Source organism: Otolemur garnettii, unplaced genomic scaffold (assembly GCF_000181295.1).
Source record: "Otolemur garnettii isolate 467f Iridium unplaced genomic scaffold, OtoGar3 scaffold00133, whole genome shotgun sequence".
Lineage (NCBI taxonomy): Eukaryota > Metazoa > Chordata > Mammalia > Primates > Galagidae > Otolemur > Otolemur garnettii.
Window position 1 is genome coordinate 4,980,120 of NW_003852528.1, and position 15,341 is coordinate 4,995,460.

At 52.0% G+C, this 15,341-nt stretch overlaps 1 protein-coding gene across 1 annotated transcript in view; it reads left to right on the forward strand.

Moving 5' to 3' along the window:
* Positions 1–668: 668 nt before the first annotated feature.
* The window catches only part of SNED1 (sushi, nidogen and EGF like domains 1), a 76,961-nt gene continuing 62,288 nt past the window's right edge, over positions 669–15,341 (forward strand). Inside the window, exon 1 of the mRNA XM_023518252.1 lies at positions 669–1,060. Within this exon, the coding sequence (XP_023374020.1) occupies positions 848–1,060 (213 nt within the window). The 5' untranslated portion in view covers positions 669–847. The remainder of the gene's footprint in view (positions 1,061–15,341) is intronic.

Here is a 15,341-nt window from a genome sequence, read left to right on the forward strand (position 1 = left end):
GTTCTGTCCAAGAATTTCCTTGCTATGATGCTCCCTTGGGCCCCTGAACCTCCCCAGGAATGTTCCCTGATGTGGCCATGTAGGATGAAAACATTTCAGTTTAATGCCTTGAAGTTTTGCATAAACCCTGGTCCTGTGGCCAGAACCCATGCTCAGGGCTGGCATGGGGGTAGCATGAGACTGGCCTCTGGCCACTTGGAGAGAGCTTTATCCAAGTGACGTTCAACCAGGATGGGCCCGACTGACAACATTCTGTCAGGGCGGTGATGGGCTCCTTGGTCTAACCTTGGCCCAAATCTCCGCAGATCTTAGGGAAAAGGTCCGCGCGACACACTACTTCGTCAGGCTGACGTCTGGGGAACCTGTGCAGGGTCCCCAGGAGGAGCACGGCCCCGTCCTGGGCGCGCGCCCGCGAAGCTCTCACCTCGCCCGCGCTCTGGCCAGGAGGCCGCTGGGCCTCGCCACACACCTGCACCCACCCGCAGGCCCTGGCTCTTTAAGAGCCGCCTGATTAGCATGGCCCCACCCCGGCACCGCCCCGGCCGAGTGGCCGCCCGGCTGGCTATTTAAATCGCGGCCCCAGGGGCGGGGCCGGCCCCGAACGCGGTCCCGCCCGGCGCCTTCCTCTGTGGGGTAGCTGAGCCAGCGCTGCCGGGCAGAGCAGGACGCTGAGCCCACTGCACCGACGGCGCGGCCCCGGGCCCCGAGGCGGGCGTGTCCGCGCTTAGCACACACCACCTGGCCTTGCCGGTCACTCCCATTCGTGGCCTTGCCCTCCCGCGCTGAGACCTCGCGTCCGGCGGCTGCTGCTCAGTCCCCGGCCGGTGCTGCCTGCAGACCCCCGGCGATGCAGCCGGGCGCCGCCTGGGCGCTGCTGGTGGCCGTGGCCCTGGGGTTTGGGGCGCGCGGGGTGCGTGGCGCGGTGTCCCTCTCAGACTTCTACCCCTTCGGCGAGGAGCACGGCGACGCCGTCACCCCCAAGCAGGACGACGGCGGCTCAGGGCTGCAGCCACTCTCGGTGCCCTTTCCGTTCTTCGGCGTCGAGCACTCCGGACTCTACGTGAGTAAACCTGAGCTCGCTGGGGGCTCCAGGGAGGGCGCCGCGCCCGGGCCGCTGCCCGCCGGGCCGGGACTCCCGCCGCCGCCGCCAGCAACTTGGCACTGGGGCGGCCAGAGGTGGAATAAGGACAGCGCTTCCTCCCTCCGGCGGCCAAGGCCGGACAGCGGCCCGCGGGAGAGGCGCGCGGGCGGGGCGGGAGCGAGCAGCAGCCGGGGCACCTTGGCGATGGCGAGTGGAGCGCGGCGCGCCCCTGCCCTTGCCAGATTGCCCTGGGGCTGCGGCAGCTGCGCCGAGCGCGTCTGCCGGGGAGCGCGTCTGCACAGCGATCAGTTCCCAGCGCAGAGCAGGGGTCACTGGTCCTGCCCCGTGCCTCCGCTGACAGCGGCGCGGCGGTACACACGTGCTTCCTGGGGCCTCAGCTTCCCCAGCGGGATGTCTCAGCCCTTTTAGGACCGTCTCGGTTTACACCAGTGAGGCCCAGTGCCTAGAGGCTGTGATCCCAGGCACTCCTTGTAGACCCCACTGGGCAGTGTTGGCAGCTAGTAGTGTAAGCTCAACAGCCTTGTCCTCCTCTGAGCCTTTCTCTCCCTCCTCCATGAGTCTGGGGGCTGGCCACTCAGGCTTAGACCCTCCAGACCACTCCCAGAGGGAGCTTCAGGGGCCCAGTCCTGCCCGTGCCTTCCCTGACAGCAGCGCAGTGACACACACATGCTTCCTGGGCCTCCGCTTCCCCAGCTCATGAGTACAAGAACATCTTGGGCTAAACGACATGGCTCCATGGCTCTCAGGGTGTGATTCTGGGCCAGTCACTGCAGGCCCCTTGCCCCTGGGGATGCAATGTTGCACCTCCTAATTCTGCAGGTGGCCACCTGCACCATCCCTTTTCCAGCACTTCCCTGAACTCTGCAAATCATGTCTAGAAAACTGCTGGGCCACCCCAATATGCAGTTACCCCAGTACCATCTCTGCCACCTTTATCATCAATGTGGCCCCCAGCCGCATCATTAGCTCCACCATTTCCATCATCAGCCCCATGGTGAGCAGTGACAGCAGCACTGTGGCCCAGCCAACTGTACCATCAGCACCTCTTCCTTCAGCACCCTCTTCATCCCCATCATCTTCAACATCCCCCCATTGCCATCCACATCCTTTGCTCAATTGTCATCATTCATACCCGTATTGTCCCTGCCCTGCCAACTTCACCATCTTCAGTCCCCTCCCACAACACCCATCATTACTCACACGGTCTGTCACAATAACCACTCCACAACCTGGTGGCTGCATTCCCCCAAGCCTTCAGGAAGGCTTCCCACCTTGGTAGCAGCACTGGGTAATGTGACAGAATGGAAGGGGCATCTCTGTAGAAGCCACCCCACCGAAAGTCTGTCTGGGCCAGCACTTGGGCAGAGGGGCAGGACTGACTTCCAGAAGGATGATGTGGGTAGGATAGAGCCCACACTGGGTCTGCTGGAGCCAGAGAAGCCTGTATCTCTAAGGGATGGGAAAACTGCTGGCACCATCCTAACAGAACTCTGTCAAAATGCTCCCTAAGCATGCAGGCCAGAGTCAACTTTCCCACTCTAAATCACAGGTGAAAATATTATCAGGCTCACTGAAAACAGCTACTCTTGCCAAATCAACTGGAAGAAATGTTCTAAAGTGTAAAGATCTGCTAGGAAAACAAATGGTTTTATCAGAAATGAAACTTCTGGCTGCTAACAAAACACATATCTCCCTAAGAGGATTTTCCTGAAACATAGACATTATTTGAATAATACTTGCTGGTGTGGACACAGGGCAGGCAGTGCACTCACCTCTCTGTTTGCTTAGGAGAAAAGAAAATGGAATTCTTGGGGGAGCGGTGCCCAGGACACTTGCCTGGAATAACTAAGAGGGCCCTGTGGTTGGGGAGGGAAAAGGAAGTGGTGCATGGCGGCAGGTTGGCATTGGAGCCAAATGGAAAGAAAGGAGGCATTTATTCTGAAGCAAGTGCCCACCCAGGATGAGAGGGCACTTCTGTGGATGCCCCAGCCCTGGCCCAGGTCTACTGCACATAGTCCACAGGGGACCCAAGCCCAGACCCTAGGAGGATCCTTCAGGGGCTGCCCCTCCTGCTATAGCTTCTGCTTCAGAATTCTGGCCCAGTCCATTGCTTGGCCACGAGTAGGCTTGTGTGAATGCATGCAGGCATGACACTGCCACAAAGTCACAATGGAAATTAGAAGCGCCCTATGTGAGATCGGTGCTTCTTCAGCATTCATCAGAAACAGCACATAGTCACAGCCCTAGCAAGACAGCTCTGCTATGCACGGGGTGGCCCTCCTCCTAGAAGGCACCCATGAGGGTGCTGCTTTATTACATGGTGGTAGCTTATGTGATAAGATATGAGGCTCCAAGAAGTGTTGAGAGTTCACTTTATTGCTGAGGATCTAAACACAAAGATACTGCTGCCCATAGGGGTGGAGTGCTGCAGCCTCCCTGTTGGGTGGGGATTTTACAGCCAGCTTCTGGTAAAGACAGCCCGCAGTGGCCATGGGACCTGTGGAGGTAGAGTGGTCTCCTGGGGCAAGCAAAGAATGAGAATGAGTCCCTGTCTTCCCCCAGAAGCGAAGCCACTGTCCCAGCCCCAGCCAGGGTGTGGTCTTGATTAATCTAGCATCAGAATCTCCAAGGTGGCCTTAGTGGCACACCTCCTCCAAGCTTCTATTCCTCCATTGTCAGGGAAAGGGGAAGCCAGGTGGGCAGTGTCCATGCAGGTGCTAGACACTGTAAGGCCCAGGGGTCTATTACGGATGGACTAAGCACAGGTCTGCCTATGGTGTCTCCAAGTCTAAGCTTGGGGAAGACAAGGTGGCCCCTTCAAGGGTCTTGTCCCCCCTCTCTCCAGGGTCTCCTCCAGTCCCCACTGGCCCCTCAGTGCTGTGACATCCCCTGACCTCTTAGTTTTAGACATTCTTTACCTTCCTTGTATTTTGGAAAACTTGGGGTTCCTGAGTGGGAGACAGTTGAGAGTGGGCTGGCAGAGCCCTTAGTAAGGATTGGGAGTGTCGGAGGTCAGGCTGCCCCTAACTCCAGCTGGCCATCACCTCCACCCTGGTGTAAGGTCTGCCACCCAGACCTACATTCCTGTCCAGAGGCACAGTCCCAGCCCTTCTGAGCTCAGCAGGCAGCCAATGACCTTTGTCTCATCATTTCCTCCATGAACCTCAGTTTCCCCACTCTGGAGTGGAGCTCTCCTACCCAGTTATGCCTGTGACACGTGTCTCACCATCACTATCATGGTCATCTGAAAAATCCTCCCTGATCCACAAAGACAACCCCAGTGAGACCAAGGCCTACGTAGAAGTCAATCTGGCAACGGACACATGGGAAGAAATCATTGCCCACTCTGTTTCCTTCAAACTTCTTGAAACACCCCTGAAAATGCAGGGCCCATTGCTAGGAGCACAATCCTAGCTGCTCATCTGGGCCTGCCCACCATGGCTCCAGGGCTTTGACCCCTACTGTGGGCTTGGCCAAGGTGTGTCAGCCCCTCCTCAAGACCCTCCTGCTGGTGTTTGGGGGCTCTCAGAGAAGTAAGCTGCTTTAGGCTAGAGCCGAGGATGTACTGCAGTGAGAGGGCCTAGCACCTGTTACCTGGACCTCTGGGTCATCATCCCCTTTGCACATGAGGAAACTGAGGCTCAGGTGCAGACTTCTATGTCCAGCTTCCTCTTTACTGTGCACTCCAAATGCAGTGGGATCCAGGCGGAAGTCCTGCTTCCTCCCTGGCCCTGGCCAGTCTTTGTGAATAAACCCCTGAGAGCCCCTCCCTCCCCCTCACACCCCACATTGTTGGCAACTCTGCCTTTTCTCACCAGCCACCTCCCTGGTACAGACCCCACAAAACACACCAGAAACCTTTAGTTCCTCCTTGCTGGCCTCCAGTGCCTAGCCTTCCCCTCTGGTCCATCCTCCTTATGTAGAGGGAGCTGTACCAGACGCCAGTATGCTGCTGTCTCTCCTAGTGGAAACCCTCCCTGTCTGCTGAAACACTCCCTAGCCCTGCCTCTGTGCCTGCTGCAGGGTGTCCTGTCAGTGCTGATTTCACCTCAGTTGCTCATTTGTTTTCTTACTTGATCTGTGCCCTCAAGGGCAGTGACCATGTTTGTCCTTGTGCCACCATTCTGGTAGTGGGCTTAGAGTAGGCCTCAGTAAACCCTGGTGGGATGAAAGCCTGAGTGGCTATAGCAGCAGAGGTGCCCAGGTCCAAGACTCTCTCTGTCACCCCCACTGAGGCCAGAGAATGTATGCAACTAAATGCATGAGCCACAGCCAGTGTGTCGTTGTGTCTTACATGCATATGGTAGGCTCATGTTGGCGGCCACCAGCACACTGTACCTATGTTTCCCAAGTCAAAAGGGTCCCACCTCCCCCAACAGAATGAGTCTTGGGCTAGGGTCAGCCCTTCTATGCAGAGTCACAGGGTCTGCATGTTTCTACCTCAGCCCTGGCCTGCTCCCTCCCAGAACTGAACTGAGACATGGTAGTTGGCATGGTAGTGTTAGACTATTGGACCATGGTAGTATGGCAGGGGTCTTGGCTGTGTGATGGGCCCCAAAAGGACACTCTCTGTCTGCATAGCCCTACCCCTACAGCTGGGCCTGCTTAAAAAGGAGGCTCACAAAGAAGATAGGTTAGTTTTATGATACTGACATTAAGAAGTGTCCCTGACACTTGTGTGTATAAGGAAAAGAGGACACAAGAAGCTATACAACCACACACAGAAGTAACAGTAAAGGTAACAAAAATCATTGTTATTTATACTGTGCTCTGCCTTCTAAGGTCTTTGGGTTCTGGTGCAGCCTTTTTCTTGGCTGAGTGAGCTGGAGTAGGGGTGGAAGCCCCTAGGCTGAACAGGGCCAGGCTGTCCTGTCTGAGGAAGGAGAGAGGCTAAGGTGTGAATGCAGAGCAAAATCCTGGAGTGAGGATGAGCTTAAGGGTAAGACTGGCCTCTGCCTCAGGTAAAAACACAAGGTAAACAGTCCTCTCACTGCCTCCCCCCAGGGAGGCCCAGGAGAAAGGTGATGTGTGTAGGGAGTAAGTGATAATACTGCAGCCTGAGCAGTAGTTCTTTCTGGCTTCTTGTATAGGAACCCTGTGAGATCTTCAGCAAAACTTTCACTGTCTTCTTGAATGGCCTTGATTTTCTTTCTGGTAAACACAAAAAGAAAAAGAGAGAGAAAATGGTAATAAAGATCTCTTTTCATCTAGTCTGACACATTTCTTTTTTTTAATTAGAATGGTAGACCATTTACATTTAGTGTACTTATCAATATGTTTGAGTTTTAACCTATCACCTTGCTATTTGTTACATCTGTTCTCTATGTTTCCTTCTTTGCAATTTTATTAATGATTTCATATTATCTTCACAATTGGCTCATTTGCTTAAACCTTTTTGTTTATTATTTTTTAGTGATTATTCCAGGTCTAAATAGTAAATTTAACTTAACTAGTCTACCTTCATCTAACATACATCAAGTACAATGCAGTAACCTTATAACCACACATATCCATTTCCCCCCTCTGGCCTTCGTGCTATCGTTGTCATACATTTTACTTTACATAAGTTATAAACCCAATAATACAATGTTAAGTTTTTGCTTTAAATAGTTATCATTTAAAGAGATTATAAATTGGAAAGCCTTTTATATTTATCCACATAGTTAACATTTCCAGTCTTCATTCCTTTGTCTAGATCCAGATTTTCATTTTATGTCATTTACCTTCTGCTTTCTTGCAGTACAGACCTGCTAGGCATCAATTATGTCAATTTTTTTTAATCTGAAAAAATTCTTAATTTAACTTCAGATTTGAAAAATATTTCTTCTGAGTGGGTATAGAATTCTAAGCTGACTTTGGGTTTTTGTTTGTTTAGGTCTCCCCCTACACCTGCCCACCCAGTTTTTGTGAAGATGCTACTCCATTGTCTTCTGATTGGCATAGTTCCTAATGAGAGGTCTACAGTCTCTCTCAGTTTTGGTCCTCTGTGTTGTTTTTCTCTGGTTGCTTTTAAGATTTTCTTTTTATCACTACTCTTAAGAAGTTTAAGTATTGGGTATAGGATTGCAGGATTTTTAAAAAAAATACTTCTTCTGCTTGAAGCTCTTGAGACTTATGATTTATATAGGTCTATAGTAGTTATGAAATCTGAAAAAAATCTCAGCTGTCTTCAAATAATTTTTCTCCCATTCTTCTTCCCCTCTCATTTGAAGACTCAAGTTATATGTATATTAAGTTGCTTACTATTGTCCCAGAACTCAGTGAGGCTTTGTTATTTTTTAAGTATTTTCTCTCTCTTTCTTTCATTTTGGATATTTCTATTGTTATGCCCTCAAATTCAATATTTTTCTGTAATGTCTAATTATTGATCCCATTCAGTGTATTTTCATTTCAGCTATTTAATTTTTTACTTGCAAAAGTTCTATTTGGGGCTTAGCACCTGTGGCACAGAGGTTGTGGCACCAGCCACATACACCAAAGTTGGTGGGTTCAAATCCAGCCCTGGCCAGCTAACCAACAATGACAACTAAAACAAAAAATAGCGAGGCATTGTGGTGGCACCTGTAGGCCCAGCTACTTGGGAGGCTGAAGCAAGAGAATCACTTGAGCCCAAGAGTTTGAGATTGCTATGAACATGACTCCACAGCACTCTACCGAGGGTGATATCATAAGACTCTGTCTCAAAAAAAAAAAAAAGTTATATTTGGGTCTTTTCTGCATCTTTTCTTTTTCTCATCATTATGTTGATGTTTTCTTTTATAAGTTTAATCTTTATGATTTTTTTAACATTATATACTAATTTAGCATATAAGACTTTATACCTTCAAACTATATTAAAAATAACAGTAAACAAATAATAAACTCCAAGTGTAGCTTTGTTTTTCAGAGCAGTATAGGTTAGCAATTTTAAAACTATCATGCAAATGAGTAAATATATTGAGAATAATGTAAGGCTTACTGTTGAGGACAGAAATTGCAGATATGGAAAGGAGAAAGCACAAATGAAATTTGTGGTTTCATGTTGGGTTGGAATTGGACATATCAGTATAAATGCACAACACCTGTTTCTGGGTGTGTTGTGTATATATATTATGGCAGGTGCATGTAGACAGAGGTATGTATGTATGTGACGTGCATGCAGGCACATTTCCTGGTCTTCCCACTGACAGAAATGGAAGCAATACTAGCCCAATAGCAAAGAGTTCTTCTGGTGCTCAGATCTTACTTGCTAAAAACCTGTCTCCTCTAAATAGAACCAGGGCTCCTTGCAGATTCTAGGGTTGTGGCAGGAAAAGTACAAGATAAGCCTGGAATCTTGTGCCATAAAGTGAGGAAGAGCTCAGAGAAGAAAAAAGAAGTGTCAGGAGGACACAGAGGTCATCTGGAAGGGGCTTCTAGGGGCCATGTCTGGGACAACTGGGCATTAAAAAAAATGATGATAGTAATAGATTTTAGTCCATTAAATAAAGGAAGAATCTGTGGGTTCACACTGATGTGAGTAAATAAACAATTAGACATTGTAAATGGGTGAGAAACAGTATTGATAGCATTGCACCAGTGTTAAATTTTCTCATTTAGACAACTGCATGTGTTTGCATGAGACAACTGTACCCTTGTTTGTGGGAAACACACACTAGAATGTTTAGGGGTAAAGGACCATGATATCTGCAATGGTTCAGGAAAGTTTATACTGGGAGAGAATGATAAAGCAAATAGGACAAAAATGCTAGCAACTGGGAGGCATAAGTGTGTAAGGGAGCTTCTTGCAGTTTTTCTGCTTCACATTATAACATGAAGTTAACAAAATGAAGGGCCCTAGTGAATGCCTTCCGGTGGGGATACCCTGTGTCTGTGCTGTCCAGAGCACCCCAGACACATGCCTGGCCTGCTGGGATGATAAAATCAGGGACATCTGTCCAGCTACAGGTGATAATGTGAAGCTAGAACTTCCTGGCTCAGAAGTGACCAGCGTTCCAGACAACTCACCATGGAAACCTGTGCTTTCATTCAAGTTTTCATTCTAAAACCCAACTGAACACTTGCTCTGAGTCATGGAGTAAGCACTCAATAACAGCAGTGTGTTTTATTTGTCATATTAAAATCATTTTTGGGGCGGCACCTGTGGCTCAAGGGAGTATGGCGCTGACCCCATATGCCGGAGGTGGTGGGTTCAAGCCCAGCCTCAGCAGAAAAAAACATCATTTTTGTCTATTTTGTTCACTGCGCTATCCCTGCCTCCAGGATAGAGCTTGCTCCTAGAAGCCTCTTAGTAGCAGAATTTGTTGTTTATCTTCTGATCACTGGAATGACACATCCATAATTCCACCATCCAAATATAAGCACTTTTCACATTTTAGTGAATTTCTTCCTTATCTGTTTTCAAGCACATTTAGAGTTTTACAAAGCAAACTTGAGCTTCCATCTCACACGGGTTTCTCTTTTAGCATATTTCTTTCAATATTACACCATGAATGTTTACTTATGCCTAAACTTTGCTGTGAAAATATGCTTCTCAATGACAATATAATATTCCATCCTATGGCTAGCTGCTGACTGTGTGGGCAGTCTCAGCATCTCCCGAGTTTATGGCATATGTCTGCCCTGTGTGCGCCCTCCTTCCCTTGAAGTAGATTTGTCCAAGTGGGCTCACTGTGTCCAAGGCATTGAGCTGCCCAGGATACTTCTATTCTGTTCCCTGCTGCCCTGAGGACTTCTATAGACCTCTCTCCAGAGTGGATGCAGCCTCCACCCAGCCTGAGCACAGCCTCCACCCAGCCTTAGCACAGCCTCCAGGACTGTGTGCACCCCTAGTGCAGAGCACACAGAGGGGTGGACCCCCCATCTTGAGAAGTACTGCTCCTCCTGAGGGCACGCACTTGCCTGCCCCCTGCTCACGGGTGACCCTGGGCTCTCCTAGCCTACTCTGAGTCTCCAGTCGCATCTGTCCCCATTTGTAGAAAAGGGGTGGGCACAATGAGCTGCTCCCACAAAGCCCCAGGTGTGAGCGCTCCTTCTCCCCCACAGGCTTCCAGGCCAGACAGGGTTTCCTTCTGGAGAGAGTGATGATGAGGGTGCAGGCAGTGGGCAGATCTGAGGACAGAGCAGCCTGGGACAGCCCAGCCTAGGCACTGCCACTGCCATGTCTGCAAACAAGCAGCTGGCAGCCCCCAACCTGGGGGGCTCTTCCTCCTCCACAGACCCAGCCTTGGAACCTCCACACCCGTAAACTCTTCTTTTCCAGATCAGGGCAAGCCATTCATACAGCCAGCCAGGTCTCAGTGGTTAAACACCTGCTGTGTACGGCCACTGCCCTGCCCTGGCCCTTGGACTCAGCCCATGCAGAAGCTGCCTGTGGGCTATGCAGGGTGGTGTGGGGCATAGGAGTGGGGATGGATGGGGTCCAGGCCCAGGCATCTGACATCAAGCCCTCCACACAGTGGGGCAGTGCAGGACCACGCCATCCTCTGAGCTTGTCCAGGACTTGTCCAGAGTCAGGCACAGCCTCTGGCTTTATCCCACCCTTCACAGCATTTCCTGCTTCTGCTCTGGACAGTGGGTGGGGGTAGAGAAGAGGAACAGGCTCAGGCAGCCTTGTAGATGTGTGTGGAGACAGGAGGGTGGGTCCTGGAGGGTGCCCACTGTCCCTCTGAGTAAGTCTGGCAGGATGAGGGCCTCAGGTGTGGGGGAAGTGGGAACACCCCAGGCTTGTGCCTAGAGATTACATCTCTGGGTATGATGGTGCAGACATGGAGGGAGGCTGAGAGGAGGCCCCTCCATCTGAGGACATGTGGACAGCCTAGGGGCAGCAAGGTCTCAAGAGGGGCCAAGAGGCAGCAGCCCAGGCTGCTGATGGATGCCTACAGCCCACAGGACAGACATGTTGAGGACCCCTGAGCAGAGAAGCTGTCCTGCCAGGAAGGGGTGGCTGGAACTGCCGTCTACACATGGAAGTGGCGGAAGGTAGCACAATGTGGGGCACAGCAGGTGCTTGGGAGCTCCAGAAGTGGCCAGTGTCAGAGAGGGAATGCCACACAGGGACAGGGGACTGGCCTCCACCCTGCCCTGGTTTCACTGCCTCCCATCTGGAAGCTGGATGCAGCTCAGACACTCCCTCCTCCAAGAAGTCACCTTGGCTATCTGGGATCAGAGCAGTGCCCTTGCTGTTCCAGGAGGACGGGAGCCTCCCTTGGAGGACAGTGATTGCCACGTCCCTTCTGCAGCACACAGGGGTGCTCAGCCTGGAACCAGCCTGCCCTCTTCCCAGGCTGCAGCTCCACCAGGGACCTGCCCAAGCCTGCCCAGGATGCCAGCCCCAGCCATGCCCACAGGGGAAATCCCAATGACCCAGAAAGCTGCTAGGAATAAAGACATGCCTGCACTTTTCAAAACAAGCTGTAAAATGCCTCCAGGGCTTTATTGTTTTATTTTTGGCAGAAGCCAGAGAGCAGGCATTGCCTTTTGGGTCTGATGTGTGGGGAGCCGCTAGTGCTGGCCCCTCCCGGGAGAGAACAGCCCCTCACTCCAGGCTCAGGGGACCAGGCAGGTGCATGCCTGTCACAACTGCTTTCAGCCAGACATTGCCCCTGGAGGCCCCCATGGTGTATCCACTCCTTCCTGGCTCTGTCCAAGGCAGAAATGCCACCAGAGCAGCCTCTGTGCTTCCCCCAACCCCGCAGGGGCCAGCCCCACCCCACAGGAGAAGCCTGGGTGTCACTGACCAGCAGGGCAGTGCCCGAGTCCCACCCCAAGGCAACCTCTGGGTTCACAGGTGGGTTGAGGCTCCTGTTACTTATGGCCTCAGGGCTTCCTGGGGGAGCAGCCCAGGCAGCCACCCAGTAACACCACCCCGTCAAGAAATTGGCCTGCTCAGAGGGGCACCTGCAGTTGAGGAGGTGTGAGGGCATGGGGGCCATGCCTGGGCACACTGTGCAGCCCAGACCACTGGGCACCTGTGCACAGCATCCCCAGGGCCATGCCGCCCACCAGTCCTGTGATTTGCAGGTGGCAGCCTTCTCTATCTCAGCAGCAGGGGCTTGGTGGGAGAGTGACACCCGAACTGGCCCAAAGGCCTGGGCTCTGGGCGGCAAGCAGAGGTGCAGCCCCAAGGAGAGCCATGGGGAAGGGGAGCTGGGAGGTGGGCAGGGCCCTGCGGGCAGCATCTCCACCACCCCCTTTCCCTGCCTAGAGGTGGCAGATCTCTTGGGCCTCTCCACACACAGAGCAGATGCGTTTCTGCGAGCGTCCCACTGGCACTGGGAGGTCTACCTGGCTGGAGTCAGGCCCTCACAGCCAGCTGGTTCAGCCCTGGACCCCTGCAAACACTGGCCCATGACCGGGTTTCTAAGAAGCCAGTGTCCTGTAGCCCCCACCCAATGAGTCAGAACTAGGGACTGAACCCACATCATTCTAGGAGTGCCTGGCACCTGCCCCCAGCTGCTGAGGAGTGTCCAGCAGGGAGACAGGCTAGTCTTTTCTTCTTGTTTCCATGTCTGTACTGCCTGTTTTACAAGTACTACTGACAAAGAAATTGTCAGTGTTCAGGAAGGAGTGTTTTTCCCAGCCCTGAAGAGGAGGATCCCCAGTGCTGGGTAGAGAATCACTCCCCAGCCCTCCAGCCTGGGCCTTGCCCTCCCCACAGACATCTCCTCTGGAGAAAGGAGGTGCAAGGGGGGCTGCCAGGTGAGGGTGTGGCCGGCAGCCTGCTCTGCTCCAGCCCTTGTGCTGTCCCATCTTCTCAGGTGAAAGGGCCGGCTTGTTCTGCCTTCTTCCTGGACCCTAGTCTTGGACCCAGCTGTCCCAGGGGGAGGACAGTAGCAGGCTGGGGTGGGGCAGAAGGGGAGCTGGGCACAGGTGGGTAGCAGGCAGGCTCGGGCCTCGCACACACCTGCCCACTGGGCTGATGCCTCCAAGGCACAAGGGAAAACTCCCAAGACTCTGTTTAGGAGCCACAGCAGGAAGTGTGGGGAGGGCCAGTGCATGAGCCACACCCCGCCCCTGGCAGGTAGCCCCACCCCAGAGACCTCTGCCCCCCAGTGCTGTCCCCATCACACAGGTACCTTTTCCTTCTGTGGCTTTGAAGCCTTAACATGGGGAAGCTGCTCAGCACATGAAGATGAGCAGGCATGAGGCCACCCCAGAGGCCACCGCCCAAGAGGCCCAGGTTGCTATCCCCCAGGCAGCCCCTCCCTGAGGAGACCACGTGGTCTCCTGGCCTCAGTGAGAGCACCTGCTTGCTCCCACCACTGTTCCCTCCAAACTGTTTTTAAGGTGCTTCATCCACATTTCTGTAGCGTTTGTCCATTATCAGTGCAACATAATCATACAGCAAGATCACAGGCGGTTGGTTTGGTGGTGGTAGAAATTTGGCAGGACTTTTCCCAGCTTTATCAAAGTATAATTCACAAACTTGCATATATTCAATATCCATGGTGTGACAGTTAGATACCCCTCTACACTGTGAAACGATTGCCACAGGTTAATCAGCACGCCCAGCACCACGCAGAGCCTCTGAGTGTGGGGCAGTGATGACACCTATAATCTGCTCTCTCAGCAGGTTGCAAGTAAATGGTGCTGTGGCGGTGACCGTGGTCCCCACCCTGTGCACTGTGGCCCCAGAACTCACCCGTCCTGTCTGATGACCAGCACCCTCCTCTCCCCCACTCGGGAGCCACCCTTCCACTCTGCCTTTACGAGTTCAGTGTGTTCACACCCCACACATGAGCGAGACCACACAGTTTTGCCTTTCTGTGACGAGTTATTTCTCTGAGCACAGCATCCTCCAGGTTCATCCACCTTATTGCAGATGGCAACATCTCCCCCTTTGTGGCAGCTGAGCAGTCCCTGCTGTACATACACACACCACAGGCCAACCTGATTGTCCATCCATCCATCTCTCAGAGGACACTTAGGTCCACATGGGCCTTGGCCAGTGCAGATTTCAAGGAGGAACTAATTCATTCCCATTGGGCATATGCCCAGAACAGGATCGCTGGGTCGTATATTCTGTTTTTAATTTTTTGATGTAGGGCTGTTCTTAGTTTTAGATTTCTCTTACCAAATTCTTGAAGGCCTGTCCTGGGGTACACGAGCACACGTTCGTGTGGCCCCTATACCAGCAGTGGACTATCTGGGCTGTGGACATGCCCATCTTTGGCTTTGTCGGACCCGCCAGTGCATGATGCTCCCACGGGGCTGCCACTCAACCAACACATACAGTAGCTACATGCTGGGAGGGCAGCGTGGTTTTGTTTCTTTTCTATGGTATTATTGAGGCTGAACAAGTCTTGTTCACCACTGGATTTCCTCTTTGTGAAGTGACTGTTCAGTCTTTCCCTTTTTCTACTGAGACATCTTTTTTCTTGTTGATTTGGGGGGGTTCTTCATAAACTCTGGCTGTGTTGCACCATCTCTCCTTCTGAGTCTGGCCTCATTCTCTTCGGTGGCATCTTGGGGTTAATAGAATTCCTTAATTTTACTGTAGTGAAACATATTTGTCTTCATTTTATGGTTTTTGTGCTTCTTTTTCAAATGCCACTCAAAAGCCACGTTTCGTCTTCATACTACTTTCCAGCAGTTTTGTGGCTGTTCCATTGTCCTCGTGCAAGTCCCTGATACACCTGGAGCTGGTCTCTGAGTGTGGCACAAGGTCAGAGCCACATGTCCCCTACTTGAAGGATAGTAAAGCTGTGCCACTACTCCTGCTGGAAAGGCCACCACTCCACACTGCCACCGCTGACCAGGTTGCGTGGCCCAAGAGAAAACTTGGTGACTGTTAGAGCAAGTCTTACCTCTTTGTCTCAAAACAATCATGGTTATTCTGGGCTTTGAACTTTCATGTAAAAACTCAAACTTGGCTTATTGGTGATTCTCACACACACCTCTGTTGGGATGTTTATTGCAGTTGCATTGAGTATACAGGTCATGTGAGGACAAATGTATCTTTACAATGCTGAGCCATGTGGTGTGGGAGCACACTGCATTTCTGTGTTTGTTTAGTCTGGCTGTAACATTTCAAATCAGGATTTGGGGGGGGGTTTGTTTGTTTGTTTGTTTTTTGAGACAGCGCCTCACGCTGTCCCCCTAGGTAGAGTGCTGTGGCATCAGCAACAGCTCACAGCAACCTCCAACTCCTGGGCTCAAGCGAGTCTCCCATCTCAGTCTCCCAAGTAGGTGGGACCACAGGTGCCCACCACGACGCCTGGCTATTTTTTGGTTGCAGCTGTCATTATTGTTTGGCAGG